General features: G+C 37.6%; 2 protein-coding genes across 2 annotated transcripts; both read right to left on the reverse strand.

The window, feature by feature from the left end:
• Positions 1–861: 861 nt before the first annotated feature.
• On the reverse strand, positions 862–4819 carry LOC125244918 (tripartite motif-containing protein 16-like; the record flags this gene model as incomplete). The annotated part of the gene is made up of 6 exons (XM_048155312.1): positions 4223–4819; positions 3752–3847; positions 3432–3665; positions 2929–3088; positions 2728–2775; positions 862–1397 (listed from the first exon to the last, which is right to left on the reverse strand). Coding segments are annotated over exons 1-6 (1647 nt in total), but the record flags the coding sequence as incomplete, so codon positions are not given.
• Positions 4820–12896: 8077 nt separating this feature from the next.
• LOC125244919 (gastrula zinc finger protein XlCGF8.2DB-like) lies at positions 12897–18814 on the reverse strand. Its single transcript, XM_048155313.1, has 3 exons — positions 18758–18814; positions 16485–16586; positions 12897–14265 (listed from the first exon to the last, which is right to left on the reverse strand). The coding sequence occupies exons 2-3, from the start codon at positions 16567–16569 to the stop codon at positions 13295–13297; spliced, it is 1056 nt and encodes a 351-aa protein (XP_048011270.1). The 5' UTR covers positions 16570–16586; positions 18758–18814; the 3' UTR covers positions 12897–13294.
• Positions 18815–20289: the final 1475 nt, after the last annotated feature.

Here is a 20289-nt window from a genome sequence, read left to right on the forward strand (position 1 = left end):
TGTATTCGGCCTCAGTAAATCTTTAATCAGGAAAATAAAGATAAAAACTGTATATTGAAAGCTAACAAACAGCAGTGACAGAATATCTAAACACTTTGACACAAATACAAAAATGAAATACCATTCATAAACGTCCTTTAAAAGCAGTGATTGCAGAGGTTCTGCTTGACCCTCTTCATCTGGGTCTGATTCGGCTCAATTTGATACAGCAATATAGACGCCATTATTTACATTTCCACTGAAGCCCACGTAACCGGTAACAACTAAAATAGTAAGGGGCGTGGTGTTTCCGGACGCTTCAGCAAATCACAATACACTGGGCCAGCTACCAACCTGCCAACCAATCTGAGCACACTGCGTATTTTGTAGGGATCCGGCCGTTCAAATGGTAATGGGAAGAGAGGTGTAGAATAAAGGTAAAATATATGAAAAACACAGTGTTTTCAAAAAAACTAAGCATTAAGACATGTTAAACTGTGCCCCAAAAACACAATCAAGCCTAGAAAAAACCCACTGAACCACCCCTTTAACCCAAACACGACCAAACCAACAATGAGCTTCATGTTGAAAGCCGGCAGCGTCCTTATAAAGACCACGCCTTGTCTGAACCGCCAATGACAAGTGTACACCCCATTATTGGACAACCTATTAGAAAGCAGACAGAGCAAGAGGGGACAAACACATAGCAAATACAAGAATGCAGGTCGTAACAATTACACACATTTATTCTAACATGTTATTTCACTGACAGAAGTTCAACTGTAGTATTAATGTAATGAAGAGAAAATAAGATACTCTATAACATCTCACTGTTACTGATTCATCATGAGCTCAAAGCATTATGGGTAGAATCTCTCTATTCTGATTCATCAACAGTTTCACTGATGATCCAATATAAACATAAAACCCAGGATAGAGCGGTTGAGTGAATGTGGTCTGGACTGTGTGGATGAGGCTCATTGTGTCTCCAGAGACGCTGTAGAAGGACAGAGTTCCTGCACTGTGATCCACATACACTCCTATTCTACTGCTGATGATGGACTTTACTGGGAGTTTAGTCACTATGTTATTGTGTCTGAATGAGTAACTGGAGGAAGAGCAGTTCAAACTCCAGGACTGATCATTAGATCCAAACACACAGTCATTACCCCGTCCCTTCCTCCTGATGCTCTTATATGACATTGATATACGCACATATTCACCACTCCTCTCAATCTCCCAGTAACAGCGTCCACACACACTCTCTCTACACAACACCTGATAAAACACATCAAATCTGTCTGGATGATCAAGATAGGACTGAAGCTCTGTGTCAGTGTATGTAATCACTCTGTTCCTCTCAGATAGACGGAGGGATTTATTCACTGTGTTCAGATCCAGATTGAACTGATGGGAATCTGATGGAGATAAAACACATCAGAATCAGGAATTATCAATCTGATCTTTTAATGTTTCTGCACTCTTCATGTTCAATATATCATCAGTGTCTCAGTACAGTTTATCAGATATCCTGTGAAAATCATCATTTACATCAGTGTTTTTTGGGCCGGTCTAATCAGTCTTCCCTGAATATTAATGTTGGTTATTATTCTGTGTTTATTATAATTTAAAGGCCTATTATTATATTTACACCATTCAAATGTTTGAGGTCAGTATGAATCTTTTTAAAAGAAACTGATACTTTAGTTCAGCAAGGGTCCATTAAATTGATTCAACAATAAGTGTATTTGATTTATAAAGTTAGGCATTGTAGGTCTAGGTCTGTAATGTTGGTGATTTTAGACTTTGGTGATCTTGAGCTTGAGCTTTCTTTAAATTTCTATCTGTTTCCCCAAAGGTTTTACCTCTAAATCTTGTATTTTTTTAATTGTTTTGTAGTGAAAAATAATCATATTTATTCATAGATTTCCTGTTTTTGAAGAATATACTGAATCCTCAGTTTAGTGCTGATTCACATCTTTGTTAAAGTCACAAGTTCATTCCATTTCAAATCTTTCCTTTTTTGGATACAAGTATGACATTGTTATATCCCAAACTGTAAATGTGCATTTTTTTTTTTAAAGACAGTAAAGACATTATAATGATAATAAACATTTCTATTTTATATAATTTAAAACAACTCACATTTCTATTTTTATTTCATATTTCTATTTCATTCTTTCTGACCGAAGATCATATTTCTCTGTTCATCAAAAATTATTTTGTCTCGTTCTACTCTGTTTAGTTTCAGTTTCATGGACCTTCAGTTTGTTTTCATTTGTCACATTGCTTTGTTCAGTTTCCCACAACTCATCTGTCTCCTTGGTTATTGTCATTATTGGTTCAGATGTGTCAGCTGTGTGTTAGTAATAATCGTCATTATGTTCATTTTAAGTTGTTCCTTCACATTCAGTCTCTGTTCGGTCTCGTCAGTGTTCAGTGTTTGTGCTGCTGCCTGTTCGCCTGTCTATTGGATTGTATCGTTAAACCTTCATGTTGGAACTATAATCTTCCAGCTATTCGTTTTTACTGTATTTTGGGATCAAATAAACAAAAACATGAACGGTGCAACATGTTGTGTCAAAAGCACATAGAACCCATTATAATCAGTGATTCTGTCAACAACCATTAAAAAACACTAATTTACATGAAAACTGAAAACTCTTCTGTCATGTTTTCTTTCTCCTTCTACAGGAAGAACATGAACACACTCAGTGAGTTTTTCTGCTTGTTTTCTTAGTGACTTACACTGTAGGAAGTCGTTCCTGGTTCTGGGAACAATGTTGGTGAAAGTGACTGTGGAAATCAACAGACATGAAGAGTGTGATTATCATGTCAAGAGAAAATGATCCCTGCATCCGTTCCTAAGACATTTCTAATATGATCTTCTACATGATATGAGATGATGGAGGATCATTTCTGAGAGCAGATGAATCTCCAGGACTTTACCTCTGTCAGAGATCTTCTTCAGCTCCTCTTTGCAGAAATCCTCCAGTTTGTCTCTCAGCTGACGGACAGATTCTCTCACAACATCAAAAGAGGAGAGAGAACTGAAGGGATCGTCATTTACATCTGTAGATTCAAGAGGAGCTGAGAGAGACTGGAAACTCTACAGAAAACAGAAATCAAAGCTCATCACCTCCACACTTCAGCCAATAACCTGCACTACTGTCAGATTTAAGCAGCTCTTGTTGATCTTTAGTAACTCTCCTCAATCCAGCACTTTCACAGCATCAGATTCATTCTTCTCATGTTCATTATATCATGTTAGAGCTGTAAGTTTGTCTCTTTCAAAAGAAGAAGATCAGATGAGAGTCTGACTGATGATTATATAATAACCGAACACACAGATCAACACTTCAGTCAACGGCTCATTCTGCTCTCATGAAATGTTTCTCTGTGAGTCTCTTGCTCAAGTCCACTATGATCCTGTTCTTCTAGATCTCTGTTACCTGCAGGAAATGGATGTGATCCTGTGTGTGTGAAAGCTGCTCCAGCTCAGCATCTCTCCTCCTCAGATCATTGATCTCCTGCTCCAGTCGCTCCAGTCGTCCTTCAGCTCGACTCACTGCAGTCTTTTCCTGATCTCTGATCCGCTGTGTGGCCTCAGAGCGGCTTCTCTCAATGGAGCGGATGAGCTCAGTGAAGATCCTCTCACTGTCCTCCACTGCTGTCTGTGCAGAGCGCTGTTAGGACACACATCACAATCACACAGTGGCTTCAGTGAGTCCTGACTGAGACTTCTCAAACTTCTCTTCTTCTCCAGACTCACCTTATGAGACTCCACAGCCTCTCTCAGCTGCTGAAGATCTTTCTCTCTCTGCTGGATCCTCTGCTGGAACCACCTCTGCGTCTCCTTCAGCTGGTGCTAAAGGACAAACCAGGAGAAACAGGAGACAGGAGAAACATCACATAAATCATCTAGTAAACAGATATGAATCCAGTATCAGTGAAGTGCTGAGATTGAGGGTTAAAGATCTTTCATGATAAGGTTATAGGTTCAGTCATAAGTGTCAGCATTATTTCATCAATGTCTAGTTTTATAGGGATAGTTCATCCAGAAATGTAAATTCTTTCATTGTTTACTCATCCTCATGTCTTTTCAAACTTGTATGATTTTCTCTTGCACTTCATCAAACGTCACTGGCTCATGCATGTCACATGACTAAATGTATTCTAGTAGACCCCGTAAACAAAATTATGTGCCTGAGATGAGCATAATGGGACCTCTTTAAGTTCATACCTGTTTCTCTGTCCTCTGTGCTGCAGTTGATACAGTGTCGTGGTTTTTATGTTCATCCATCGTACACAGCAAACATATACACTCCTGATCAGTGCGGCAGAAAACCTCAAGGAACTTGTCGTGTTTCTGGCAGATCATCTCCTGCAGTCGTCCAGTGGCTTCAGTCAGATTGTGTCTCTTTCCTTTAAACCAACTCTCATGTTGTTCAAGGTGATTCTGACAGTAAGAGTTCAGACACACCAGACAGGACTTGATGGCTTTGTGTTTTCTTCCAGTACAGACGTCACACTGCACATCTCCAGCTCCAGCGTAAGAGTCAGCAGGAAATTTAATCTTCTTCAGTTTCTCCACCATTTCAGCCAGAATGGTGTTTTTACCTAATGCAGGTCTTGGACTGAAGGTCTGTCTGCACTGAGGACAGCTGTAGACTCTCATCTGATCCTCCTGATCCCAGCAGTCTGTAATACAGATCTTACAGTAACTGTGTCCACAGGGAATGGCCACTGGATCCTTCAGGAGATCCAGACACACTGGACACATGAACTCATCCTGAGAAATTCTGGCTTCTGCCATTTTACTGCATTAATACAGAGACACAAACACACAACAGCTCAACTACACTCAGGTAACTCTGAACTCAGGTGATTCCCGTTTCCTGGTTCTGTGTTTGAGTGACGTGTACAAAACAGGTGTGTCTGTAAAGCAGCTTCCTCATTCCTGCTAAGGTTTTAGTTTACAAGTGTTCCCACACACATTGTGTTTAATCAGTCTGACACTGAAAAAAAAAATATATAATAAGCAAGACAACAATATTAAAAGTTAAGTAATTCTGTATCCTAAATACTACACTGTGTTGTGACCAGCTCAAAGCTGTGACAAATGAGTGGAGGACATAGTAAAGTTGGTAAGGTTGCAACAGAAATATTTATATTTTACATAAATAGAAAAATAGAGATGCACTGATTGCAATTTTCTTGGCCGATTCTTATTTTTTTTGTTAGTGTGACCAGCTGTTACCAATTTTTGCCAATTCCGATTTCCTTTCTATGAACTGTAATTGACAGCATATACAAACATCTACTTTTCTTCAACGCAAAGTTTTATCATTTAAAAAAAAAAAAAAAAAAAAAAAAAAAAAAAAAAAAAGTAAAAAGTCTGTAATAAAATAAGAACAAATAAAGAAATTGCACATAGCACAAATAAATGCAATAGAATAAAAAGAGCTATGAAACTAAGTTTTTTTTATGTTAAGTAGGTTTTTATTCAGGTAAGATATATTACAGAAATGAAAGCAATCAAATGTAAAATAACACTGGATAGTCTTTATTGTAAAAGTAAATACAGATTAATTCTTACAATTAAAGTTATAAAACGATGATGAAGCCCACCGCAAAGCCAGAGAGCCGATGTAGTGGAGGGACTCTGAAGATCTGGGCGGCTGCGACGTAGCCGTAGTGACGACCCCCCCGAGATGGTGGTAAAGATCCGGAGGGCTGAAGGTGAGCAGGAGCGACCGAGGGCGGAGGTAGAGCCTGAGGGAGGGGGGACCTAGCCGAAGACAAAGGGGTGGAGGGCCGGAGTGTAGCGACACAGGGCTGGACGGAACCAGCGGGGGGATGAACAGTTCAGGGCTGGGCGGAACCAGCGGGGAGACGGACAGTTCAGGGCTGGGCGGAACCAGAGGGGAGATGGACAGATAGACTCAGGAGATAACAGAGGGGGAAACAAAACAACCTCTCCAACATCAAATAAAATTCTCTCCAGTGCGGTGGCCGAACACTCACTCTCAGTGGTGGGGGGTTGGTTCCATCCCGTCGAACTCCACCAAGACTCCCTCAGCGATGGTAGTGGCAGCCGGCTCACACACCTGGTCAGGCACGCGTTGCTTAGGCTCCATGGCGATGTTCAGCTCGGTCGCTCTTGTGTGCGCTGGCGTGTACGTCGCGGCGGAGTGGCTCTCGTTGCCTGCGGTGGGCTTGGGCTGTCGATCCTCGCAGTAGGGGTGTTGTTGGCTGGGCACTGGGTTGCTGGTGGGGCTGGTGTTGTTGTCAATGATGTGAACTGTGAGCGGTGAATCACAGGACACCAGCACCCACTCGACATAATCCATGAAGCTCCCTCGAGGCCCTTCCCTGGACAGCAGTGCTTTGGTGGCAGTGTTGAGGCCGGCATATAGGAAGCTGCAGAGGCAGCTGTATGGGAAAGCAGTATATGGTACCAGACGGATAAAATCCTCCAAGTGTGCCTCGAGGGAGCATTCCTTCTGTTCAAGGCAAAGCAGTTGTACAGAAAAAAAAGGGTCCATAGTGCAGGAAAAACAAAAACAAACTCACCAAAAACACGGAACAAACAAAACAAAACACTGACGACAATTCACGCCGCAACTGTATTGGGTCAGGTCTTCTGTTACGGATGCTGGTAGAGCAAACACACGGCGAGGAAGAGTAACGTGTAATAAGTCTTTACTTGATAATCCACAAGGAGAAACACAGAATCCAGAGCAGAGCATACACCAGCACATCCAAGTACAAACAAGACCCAACAAACAACTGAACACAGACAGGAACTTAAATACACTGACACAAACAAGCTTAACAAGGGGGCGTGGTCCAATGAGTGTCCATGGTGACTGAATGTGGCGGGAAACAGAACAAAGGAACACGTGACAAAATGCAAACCAAAAACAAACAAACATGACGGCGACCGTAACAATAACCTACCTATCTAATTTGGCAAATCCAAATGTTTCCATATTCACAATGTATTTGGAGGCTAAACTATATTTATTATTTAAACACTTTTATTGTACACAGACAAAATGAGCAGTGTAACTTTTTATATATTTGGTTGAGCGTATGTTATTTTGACAATTAACAGGCAAGTTACTAAAACTGATGCGTGTGCGCATGAGGCGCCGGCGCGATCACTTGAATTTTCTTACAAAAGCAGAAACAACTTAAAATACTCGCACATTTACGGTCACATATGTAACACCATTTGAATCTGTAAAGGGTTAAATAGGCCTATTATTTTTGTACACTCACAATATAAACAAAACATTGCTCATAAAAATAAATAAAGAATTTTCTGCCTTCTCGGTTTCCTTTCTGTGAACTTCTCAAAAATGAACTGAAACTCATATAGCCTAGTCTATTGTCGCATTTTTTTTCCACTTTCATTTTGTTAATATGTTGATTATTCAAGTGAAATAAATTTTGTGCATAGACATAGGCTTTTTATTCCTTTTATATAATTTAATCATACTTTTTTTCCATTCACAGAAGCACTGCAGGTATGTGATGATGATGAATCCATGTTCTGTTGTTTATTCTGCTATTTGTTCATGTAGGCTAAAACTAAACTCCTTATCAATTCTAATTTTGTTTAATTCTAATTTAATATAATCTTGTCGGTTGTTGAGGCACATGACTATTAACTAATTCATATGTCATTTTGGTTTTGACATCCACACTAAGCAATGGATTTCAATTTCCAGCTGTCTACATCCAGGATTAGCTACACTGTGCCAGATGAACTGCCACATCTAGTACCTTGTTGTTCATAGCACTAGAATATGTCAGATTAAACTTTAGGTTTAGGATTCAAAGGTGGAACCCTGAGAACATGCGGCAGGCTAACACTCACAACACTGTCTAGCCCGGACAAAGACAATAGAACCCATTATAATCAGTGATACTACACTAGATGAGGTGCGACACTATGCGACACAACAAAACCCCAACAGTAAACTGATGCCACATTCTATTTCTGATGTACTCCAAGCTCTTGCACTATTTCTTTTATGAAGGACAAACAGATTTGCAATGGTCATTCATGTCCAGTGTAGACAGCGGTCAGTAGTTCAGATTCTGGTGTGCTGATATTAGTGTGCAGCCCAACTTACCCATCCTTCAAACACATTGACTGGCATTACATTCACTGCATGTGCAACTGCCCCACAGACCTTTTGAGGGGATGTCAAAACCCATAACCATAATGATATATTACTTAACAATTAGTTAATATTCATGTGTCTCAACAAGTAAAGTCATAATAATGATTCATTTACAAATCATTAGCTAATGATTAATCAAAGCAGACAACTGGAAGTTGAAGTACATAGCTTTGACCATTTGTGGTAATTAACAAAAGAGAAACTGGAAAGAAGGCCTTTTGCTTTAAGGCTCCGTCAGATTGGAATAATTTGCCAGCTGCTCTCCGTTCTCTAACGACATTACAACTGTATAAATCCTCATTATACTTCTATTTAAATATGCCTTGCACTTGTTATTGATGTGCCATATTATAAATGTTTTTAATATCATTATTCCCATGTTTGGTATTCTTATTACAGATGAATGTCTATCTTGTATATGTATCAGAAGTATTTATATGTTATAATAATTTATACCAAATAACCTGTATGAATTATGTTAAATCTTATAAAGGACAGTGACTTAATGTTTATCCAATGTAAAAGAGATTGTCACCATTAAAAGGTGAGGATTCTGAGGGAACAGGGTTGGAGACGTGTTAAGCAGGACAATTGTTAGTCATTTATTGGATATGTGTTTTTGTTATGTGTTTGTTGTATAATGTGGGATGTATTGTGATGTTGTACATGTAACAGCTATCCTTGTGCTTTAGGACCCCCTCGAAAAAGAGATGGATCATCTCAAGGGGCTATCCTTAAATAAATAAATAAATAAATAACAAATTAATTTACACTTTTTGTTAATACTGTATGTTATTAATGAATGAATACATGATGACACATTTAAAACATGTAAGTGATGAAACTTTATGTAATATTATTTATTGTACTTAAGTTTTAGCATCTGTTTATTTTTGTGTGACATTGTTTATCTGTTATCTCGCAGTGAGCTTCAGCTTCTTCCCTCGAGGTTTTTAGTCCCAAGATGCAGAACAAAGAGCTATAAAAGCAGCTTTATTCCTGCTGTTTTAACAGTGTTGAATAATAAATAGGGTTTTTATCTGTGTATGTATGTATGTTTATATAGATATAGGTATATGTATATATGTAGAGATGTGTATTTGTATATGAATGTACAGGTTTATGTATGTACTATAAGTCTTGAGTGGTGGAGCCTTGAGCACATGTATCATGTAATTGTTATTTTGTTCTTGTTTTTTGTTTGTTTTGTTTTTGTTTTGTGATATGGATGCCCTTTTACTCATCATATCATCATACTGCAAAACAAATTTACCTGCGGGTATTAATAAAGTAACCTAACCTAACCTAACAAAGTTAAAAGTTTTCATTTTTCATTTGTTTGCTCAATGTAACTTTTTTTTACCATATGCAAAACGTAAAGTCCCCACAAAAAGATATGGACCAATGCCAGAGAGGGGCCATCCAAAGAAAAAGGTTTTGCATTGACTTCTCATCAAGTGAAAATGTAGAAGAAATTAAGAAAGAACAGAAATCAATCAAATGTAAAATAACCCTGGATAGTCTTCATTGTTAAAAAAAAAAAAATTAATTAATGCTTACAATTAGTTTCAAAAGTTATTCAGTCAAGAGAAGAGAGTGATTGTCTTTTGTTCTTTTATTAACATGACAGTCAGCCGCAGGAATATTAAACTGCTGTCACTTTAGGAGTTTATTAATGGATACAATATACTGTTACACAACTTGCTTTATCTTTCTCAAATAATTAGATTCCAAAACTGATTTTAACTGAATATTCGCCAAGATGGGCATTTTGACATAATTTTGTGTGTTTGACCATTTAAGCACAGTAAGCAAGTAATTTTGGTACTTTTAACTCACAGGCCGCCTGAGACTGAGGTGGCTTATGTGCATGCCACTTGCGTAGATTAGTGGTGCGTGCACTTTTGGTGCAAGTGCAAAACCTGCAGTAACCTGCATATCTAGTAACATTCTCAAAATTAAAAGTTTTATAAAATTATAAACATCACATGTCAAACCCTTTAAGATAAGGGATGTAAATATTTTTATTGTCATGGAACAGAAAAATGGAACAACAGGTAATATCCAAAACAAGTGGTTTTGGACATTGCAGGTATGCAGATAACAAAGGACACGTTGACTATTTCAGTTGGAGATGAGAGATAAATGGATCGCTGGAGATGACAGATGTCTGAAAACTGAAAAAAGGATTGCACAGGTAAGTTTCTCAAAGGTAGGTAGTCAAGTTAGTAGTTCTTGGTAGGAATGGGAAGACCAGACAAATGGTAAACTGACTTGTGAGCTTAAATAGAAATGTGCTGATGAGGGTAATCACAGATAGGTGTGGTGATTGTGGAGTGTGAGCCAGGAGGAATTCTGGGAAACAATAGCTGTGTCTCAATTTAGGAATCTGGAGGTCACATTTGAAGGCTGCATGCATCCTTGAGTCAGTCTCATTTAAGAAAAATAACCATTAGATTGCAAAGTAATAAAGAAATTACAGTATTTTACTCCTGAGGTGACTGGATTGGTGAATGGAGATTGTGACGGTACTCCATCCCCCCTTCCAGAAGGCACCACCCTGAACAAAACAGAGTCCAGGGTGGGCAGGTATCCTGGAGCTGTGGCGGGTGATAGGAAGGTGAACAGGGAGAAACGACCAGATCAGAAAGCCTCCAGGACATCCCTGGTAATCAGGGAGGTGCCGGCAGTTCAGGAAGCCATGCTGATAAAGGTAACTCAGGGGAATAATAGAAGGAAAACAACTGCACACTCACTGAAGCATAGGCTGAATATTTATTCACCAAGGTTTCGGCTGGTAGCCTTTGTTTCACAAGAATGGAGAATAGTATAAGTAAAGATGGTAAATGTACACAGCTCAGAGCAATGAGATTAGAGCATCCAATGAGTGACTAATTAAGAACATGGGTTCTAACATGAAACGTAACAACCTCAACAAATTAAACTTACTTATACTATTCTCTATTCTTGTGAAACTATACCTTGACAAAGGCTACTAGCCGAAACTTTGAATAAATATTCAGCCTATGCTTCAGTGAGTGTGCAGTTGTTTTCCTTCTATTATACTGCAATTCTCTTCAACTTGCACCTCTTTAGGTGTGCGTTTGGGAACCATGAGTGCGTAGCACAGGAGATAAGAGCATAGGGGATACTATCCGCCACCATGGCCGGGACACAGGAGTGGGCTGGGCGGAATTTTCCATTTTAGTAAAGGTCATCCTGACCGCAATGTAGGAGCAGGGAGGAAAGGAAGTTTGGCTAGCCATTGTGGCCGTAACAAGGGAACTTAAGACGGACACCGGGTGGTGCTCTGGGAAGCGAGTGGGCTCTGGGCTTATCTCTTGAACAAAAGTGGGCACAGGTTTATGCTCCTGAGAGAGTTAGGGGAGTAAGAATTAGTGAGCTCCCAGCTGAGTTTGGGGCGGTGAGCAGGCTCGTACCTGAGTTTGGAGTAGTGAGTGGACTCTTGGCTGAGTTTGGGGAAATGAGTGCAGTCCTGGTTGTGCTCTGGGGAAACAAGCTGATTCTGGAGCAGACTCTGGACTGAATTCTGGAGAGGACTCATATATTGTCTGGAGCATGAGCAGGCTCTTGAGCTGACTCATAGGTTAGAGTAGACTTGGGAGCGGACTTGTGGTCAGGAATTAAATTTCAGATGAACTCATAGACTGGTTTCTGTAGTGAACTCACAGGAAGGAGCAGGCTTTGGAGCAGACTCGTTGACTGGAGTTGACTCTGATGTGGGCTAAGGGGTTAGAGCAAGCTCCAATGCAGACTCAGGGTGCCAAAACAGGTTCGATACTGAACTCTGGGGCTGGAGCAGACTCGTTACAGATCTCTGGGGGTGGAGTGGACTCGTTACTGAGCTTGGGGGCTGAAGCCATCACTTGACTCTGGTCAGGGGTTGGATCCATCATTGGACTCTGGTAAGGGGCTAAAATCATCACTGGACCCTGGTCAGAGGCTGGAGCCAAGGTGTGTGTAGCCCAAACACACATAAGAATAGCTACATAAACGGAAAAGATCACCTCTTCGATTCCACTTGGGCAGGATCTGGAATTTCATGCACTGGAACGGAATGGAGAATTTCACGCCATCAGAAGTCTCCACTCCACAACCTTCCGGACGGAAAGCCACACAAAAAAAATGAAGCATTCCTCAATCGAGAATCTCTCAATGCACATCTCCAACCACCTCCGCCCCTTCACCTTCTAGTGTCTGTATAATAGAACATTTGGATTTCTTTTTAGAAACTATTTTGAACGGACTACTATTGTTCACTTGTCACTATCTTTATTTGCAATTGTTTTGATTTTCGCAGTGTGAATGTAGCTAAGAAACATTTGGTTATTGTCAGGCTAGGGGGATTTATGCCTCAAGCAAACTGTCTAGTATGGCAGCTGAGCCCATTAGAGCCTAAGCCTTTCACCAAATCCAAGAATTACCAATAAATTTAATATTCTCATAAGCGGTCCTGATTGAAATAATAATAAAAATATCATTGTAAATATGGAGTCCCCCCAGTGAATCTCAGCCATTTCCAGCCCTGTTTATGTATATATGTCTGTAAAGTCTACTCCAGCACATCCCAAAGAGTTTCAATGAGGTCAAGGTCAGGACTCAGAGATGCCAATTCATGTGTGAAAATGATTCTTCGTGCTCCTTGAAACACATTTTGTCTTGGTAGTAAAAAAAAGATTAACAGAATACATATAAATATTACCAGTTTGTAATCAATTTATTTCCAGTTGTCAAGTAAATTATGAACACTAAATCATAATCTGGTCACCTTTTTTCAAACATAATGCAAATCTATAACACTGCTATATACTTATGACATCAAAGTATGTAACTTTGAAAACTTAGTAAAGAACAGTCCAACGCTCTGATCAACAGGCGTCTTGACACTAAGTAATGAGAGGGTCATGCTGCTTTTCAACTATTAATGAGCATATTTAGTTAAAAAACTGAATATATAGCCTTGTACGAAAATACCATATGAAAAGTTAATGCAAAATTTAAAAGGACACTGAGTATTTACTGAGTGTTTACAGGACAAACTTATTAATTGATTGTAATGTCATCCAGACATTCATACATGAATCCTCATGTGGTATTCAAGTTTTTATTTTATATTTGAAACGCTTTCCACCTTGACCATATATAAATGGCTTCTCTCCAGTGTGAATTTCCATGTGCCTGTTAAGGCTTCCTTTTTGGCTGAAACTCTTTCCACACTGTTGGCAGGTGAAAGGCTTCTCTCCAGTGTGAATTCTCATGTGGACTTTAAAGTTCCCTTCTCTAATGAAACTTTTTCCACACTGTTGGCAGGTGAAAAGGCTCTCTCCAGTGTGAATTCTCATGTGGCAATTAAGACTTTCTTTTCGGTTGAAACTTTTTCCACACTGTTGGCAGGTGGAAGGCTTCTCTGCAGTGTGAATTTTCATGTGATAATGAAGACTTTCTTTTCGGGTGAAACTATTTCCACACTGTTGGCAAGTGAAAGGCTTCTCTGCAGAGTGAATTATCATGTGGTAATTAAGAGTTCCTTTTTGGGTGAAACTTTTTCCACACTGTTTGCAGGTATAAGGCTTCTCTCCGGTGTGAATTCTCATGTGGTACTTAAGAATTCCTTTTCGGGTGAAACTATTTCCACACTGTTGGCAGGTGAAAAGGCTCTCTCCAGTGTGAAGTTTCATGTGGTAATTAAGACTTCCTTTTCGGCTGAAACGTTTTCCACACTGTTGGCAGTTGAATGGCTTCTCTCCAGTGTGAACTACCATGTGGTCTTCAAAGTGTCCTCTATGATAAAAACTCTTTCCACACTGAGGACACGTGTAAGGCTTCTCAGTGTGACTTTTCATGTTCCTGCTAAATCTTCTGTTTTGATTGAATCTGTTTCCACACTTTTTGTAGACAAAATTACTTGTAGTCCCTGTTTTTTGAGCCATTGTTTGTGAGGAAGTGTTTTCAGAGTGTGAGCAACTACAAGGTTTTTCTCCAGTAATTAAATCATGATGATTATTATATTGATCTTTCTCTTCCATTTCATTCAGTACTTCACTCTCCTCTTTCAGTGCCATCAGGTCTAAAGTGAAGAAAGAGGGAAAAAAAGTTAAGTTCAATGGCACAAAGCAACAGACATCCAAACATTTTTACATGTAAAGCATCAAAACCAACTTATACCCACAAAACTAAACTGTTTGTGTTTCTTAGGCTACATCCACATGAAGTAAGAGCTTGCCCCATCAGATCTTTTTTTTTTTCCGACCTCGTCTCAATAAATATCTGCGTAAACATGAAACCACTAAAACAACTCAAAACGATGAGGTATAGATGCCAGATCAGTATGTGGTGCTATATTTCTGCAATAGAGATACATAAAAAAAAAAAAGAATAAGACTTGGAGCATGCGCATAAACCTTGCACGCTGTATACAAACTTTAGTAAAGCTTTGAAATAAAGCTTTGTTTTAATAAAGCTTTAGGTATGGTAGTTTCTGCAGCACGAACACAAGCATGTAGTACGATATTTTGTGCCGATAGCGGTGTCTGACTAGGGTCGACACGTAGGGTGATATCATCGTTTCACAAAATATACGGATAGGCTGTAAACACGAAAATGCAAGGGTGACGTTTTCAGATTTATCCACTCTGGGAAAAAAAAAAAAAAAATAGCGGTTTCACCTTCTGAAAACGACGGCTCCATCTGGACGAAATGCCTATATGATACAAAATTATTGCGTATAAAGCCCAACTCATCTCCGTGTGGATGGGGCCTCATTTAGCGTGTTTGCTAGCATGTACACAGCTATTTGTTTCGCAAACAAAACAAAGTGAAATTGCAAACAAAAATTATTTAACTGTCTAACTTGACATTTAAATAAAGGTTTTGTAATGACTATTCAACTAAAATCAAGAAGCCCTTAGAAAACAGTAAAAAACAACATTGTGTGTACATGTGATTAACTTAAAATACTTAATTTATTATTCCAATATCCAAATATGATACTAAATCCCAGAGAAAAAAAAAAGGATTATATTTGTGAAGAGCTGTCTTTGCATTTGATCATTGCACATTATAAACAGGATAAGCATTAGCTAAATTAGCTAGAAACAGTTGAATAGACAAGACCAATAAGAGCAAAACGAATCGCTTATTCGAGAATATCAAGTAAAAGTTAGCTGAGTCCTGTAAAGCAACTGTAAAGCATCCCTCATTTAACAAATTTTAATAAAAACACGGATGGATAATGCAAAATGCTTTCTGACATTATGACAGAAAAAACACAAGAACGAACACATTTTAAACCTAGCACGTCAATTTTCATTTCATTCTCTCAATTTCCATTCTCTCTCTGTGCACATTTACAAGCGAGTACAAAATAAATATGTAACATAATTAGGTACTTTAGTTATTATTAACACAATAATGTGACACATGTAGGCTGTTTCTCAACACTGAGAATAAATACATAAACGCCCGTTTCTCCAGACTCACGCTCGTCAGTCATCAAACAAATCACAGCATTTTCATAATCACTAAGCCATATAGCGATTTCAATTTTATTTAGATGTATTGTTCAACATTTCTTGAACATTTTCTACTCGTTTACCTTAAAGAGTCAGAAGTACCATGACTACTGTACTGTCCTCGCTTAAGAAATCAGTCAGACAGCGGGAGTGGAAGGGAGATCGAGCAGGATTTTTGTGTTGTTGTCAGTTTGTAGTCTCTTTTTAATGGTAGGCCTTATGCATTTGACTGTCATCCCTGCTTGCTAATTGGGGAATGAACCCATTGCTATGACTGGCCAAACTCTTTTTCTTTTGCTGTTGGTTGATTTGAGTACTGCACGTGCACAGAGGAGTCACCAGCGGGTCTTTCATAGTTTAAAGTGATAAATCGTACCAGTGAATTTTGAGGTCAAAATGCATACAGGTTGGCAGGTCTGCTGACCCCACAGAGTCAAAAAAAATTCCATCTGCGGAACTGGAAACTTCATAACACTGTTCAATTTTCTATTATCAGTACAAAATTTGAACATCTAATCTGGCTTACTTATTCAACTCACTCATTAAGACAATAACCTGCTGCCACCTAGAGGTGGTTTAATTTTTAAAGTACATTTTAATTAAAACATTAAATTAGAAATCATTTCATACTTAAATACTGAAATAAATCTATGAGATTTTTTTTTTTTTAATTATGTAATTGGAAATTCAGTCTAAATATATTAATGCCACTTCTGACGCTGTTCTGTGTCACCTCTGATATAATCAAATGTTCAGCTTTCAGAATGAAACCAACCTGTTTGTTCCTCAGTTTCTTCTTGTTTCACACTGAATATTTCTTCGATCTTCACGTCTTCACTCTCCTCTTTAATAAACTCCATCTTCACCAGGAGTTTTTCTGTGTTTTAGATGAGAATAATTAACAGAAAGAAAAATAATTCAAACTAAATCTCTGGGTGCGTCATCTCTAGATCAGTAGTTCAGAACATTGGTTAGAGAGTCAGAGTTAGAGTTAATGAACTTAAAGGGTTAGTAATTTATTACTCGCCCTCATGTCGTTCCACACCCGTAAGATCTTTTGTTTATCTTTAGAACACAAATTAAGATATTTTTGATAAAATAATGACTATTCAACAATTTTTCCACTTCCCTGTCAGTCTGTTACACAGTTGGCGCAACCACAAATGAATAAGCACAGTGAAGACTTCATTGTTTATTAGGGCTGGGTATTGACACAATTTTCACGATTCAATTTGATTACATATGCTTTCGATTCGATTCGATTACGATTTCGATTATTTTGGATGTAGTATATCAGATACAGTACATGGCAAATTTTCTAGAGGAAATAAATCTCTCAACTAATGCTGAAAACTACACATGTAAGTCAGCTGGTACTACTATAGTAATATTGAAGGTTAAAATTAACTTTATATTTATTTATTTATATACAAACACTTTATAATAAAAACATTGAGTGTAATTTAAGTTTAGAATTAAGTAATCATATTTCTACTCTAATTCATTTTTTTGAAGTATAAACATTTAATTGTGGCTGTCATAACTGATTTATTCAAACATACATTAAATATTGAAGAACATTAAAAATTATAATGAATATGTAATGGTGCATAGCTATATTTATCAGAATGTTGCTTTCTAGAGTTCATTTTTCTAGCTGACTAACGTGTTTTTGGTCACTGAATATGTTTTTCTGAGGTAAATGTGACGTCACGTGACATTGTTTACAAGCTGTTTTATTGACGTCTTTCCGAGGTTGAAACACTGATTGAGCGATTACACGAGACATGATACGGATTTCGGTAAGTTGTACTGTGTATTTGAACATACCTTCAGATGTTCAGTCATGTTTATTTCGCGCTGTAACTGGTATTAAAGCGGAGGAGAGGATGTTCACATGCGCTTGTGCTGCCGCTTCTCTTTAACTGAGGCGCTACAGCGATCTGTCACACCACATTAAACAGCGCCAAAATGGTATTTATTTTTTGAATCTCATAATAAGATGGATGTCATTTGAAATCTGAGACTTTGCTTCATATCAAAAGTAACAAAGTACAAACATTATTGCGATTTATTGGATGGGAGGCTCTACATATTCTACATATTAATACTGAACCACTGTACTCACATGAACTGATTTAAATATGTCTTTAGTACCTTTCTGGGCATTGAAAGTGTTAATTATCTTGCTCTCAATGCAGGCCTCACTGAACCATCGGATTTAATGAAAAATATCTTAATTTGTGTTCTGAAGATGAATGAAGGTCTTACGGGTGTGAAACGACAAGAGGGTACTTCGGTAAAGTTGGTTTTATATTTGCACATTCGGACTTATGATTAATTCAGACTTTCCAATAAATGTGCAATAAATTAATGTTTACGAATTTTAAGCAGCGACATGATATTGACAACCAACGATTGTCAACTTACAACATTTTTCACAGTCGATCAAAATAGGCAAGTATTGTTTTAATGGCATATTTACTTGTGAATGTCCACTGAATGTCCAATGTAGTGTGATTAACAACGCTATAACCCTTTAAGACAGAATATTCAACAGCTTCACTATACAGGTATTTGGAGCAGTGTGAGGACTATTTGAATAAATATTTAGACATGATCAAACACTAGATTTTTTTTAAATATGTGAAATTTAAAAAAGTTAACCTTTCATTATGTTATTTTTAATGACACTCGTATAAGCACACACAAGTGAATACACATAAGAAAACCGTAAAAAAAAAAAAAAAAAGTCAATCTGCATTTAACAAAAGATTTTTAGTAGGCTATACACATATGAATTAATACTGAATCAATATTGAAATCGAGTAAACAGAGAGTGATGGAGAGGCAACATTAATCTCACTCCAACCTGAACTAAAGTTGCCAACCTTACATCACTTATTTCCAATAAATCACGATACACTGATTCAACGAGCGAAACGAGGTCACGAATGTTTGATTTATTGTTCATAGCTTGTAAAAATAATTGAATTTACTCAACAGTTTGCACTGATTTAAACACTTTAAATGCTTAAAAACACAAACCTTTCGTCAGCCGAATCACAACAGATGCTGAAGCGCGGCGCAGCCTTATGACATCACACCACCAGACCAAAATAAAAGTCCCGTTGACACTCTGTCTTATGTATATATTCCAAGAAAATATTAAGAATTACCAATGATACAAATGAAAGAGTGTGAGATTCTGTCTAATAGGAAAAACTGTAATGTTTGGGTGTATAAATCACTTATACCAGATATTACAGTATTAATATGTAAACAGCTACAAATGTGGTTTACAAGTTAAAAATACACGTTAAAAACAGTGTATGACTTAATGAAGCAGAGTTCATATTATGTCATTTTGGGGTGGGGGATATGACCAAAATCTTATTTCAAGACATTTTAATTCAAATAACAATAACAGACATTTTGGTTATTTTAAAAAAAATAAGAACAAAGAGGCAAATTACACACAACAGGACAAAATATAGAACGGATCAAAGACAGAAATTAAATTAAGTTTAGTAACAGTAATTTTCTTTAACATGTAGTAAGAAATACTGACAGGTCATAATCTAATGGGATTATGACCTGTTATCTATTATTATCTAATGGGAATCATATAGATCACATGGGTCGCTCTAATGAGAGTGTTTGATGTCCTCTATTGAAACACTTCATCATTGACTCTCTTTGCTCTGATGAAAGTGAAGTATATTAATATATTGAATTATTTGTGTTCATTAAAACACTGAGAGCAGCAGTGGGACGATCACATGACAGATATGGAAAGAAAACACTGACATTCACCAAAAACACAACATGATGAATTCAGAGCATGGTATTACCACAGTTCATGTAGAAAAACATGGTTTATCATGTCAGGATACTTTCTAGATCAGGACGAGCAGCATGAACCACTGAACAAAGAAACTCCAACAATTCTGAAATTTACAGTAATGATGTGATTCATCTGGACTGAGATCAGAGTTCAGCTCACAGTTTTCCTTCTTTCATTCCTAATATATTTCTGAGTTATCTGGATTGAACTGATGATGATTTCGACTCAATCCTTCTCCTGAACAGGAATGAATTTACAGAAGTGAATGATCTGACAATTCTGAGAAAAGATAAAACAACAAGGTTTATTTCAAGTAAACTGGATTAGATTACAATAATTGTGCTCACTTTCACTGATCAAGAGTTAATGAGCTATAATGAGTTAAGTATAATGAGATGATCTAGGTTTATATATTTCACATTGATTACTACCTTTATAAATTTTATAACAAATTAATTTTTTTTTATTGAATGATACATTCTAATGAATCCTGTAACGAATTAGCTCAAAAGAAATATGAACAATTAATCATAACTCATTATAATTAATTATACATATTTGAATCAGTTAATCAAATTAACTTAATGTAGCTGAATTAATATTATAATCAATTAATCGGTTCGGCAAGTGATCACTCAGTATTGATCGTCTGTCAACTTCTTCAGAAATTTCTGTGGCCACAGAGAAAATAACTCTTTCTTAGCACGCAACTGTGATCGAATCATTATCTGTG

Source organism: Megalobrama amblycephala, linkage group LG14, assembly GCF_018812025.1.
Source record: "Megalobrama amblycephala isolate DHTTF-2021 linkage group LG14, ASM1881202v1, whole genome shotgun sequence".
Taxonomy (NCBI): domain Eukaryota; kingdom Metazoa; phylum Chordata; class Actinopteri; order Cypriniformes; family Xenocyprididae; genus Megalobrama; species Megalobrama amblycephala.

Bases quoted from the DNA above. Each gene is read 5' to 3' on its own strand.
- LOC125244919 (XM_048155313.1), bottom strand. From the start codon at position 16,569: ATGGAGTTTATTAAAGAGGAGAGTGAAGACGTGAAGATCGAAGAAATA. The intron at 14,266-16,484 runs GTTGGTTTCATT...TCTTCACTTTAG, and splicing joins AGAAACTGAGGAACAAACAG to ACCTGATGGCACTGAAAGAG.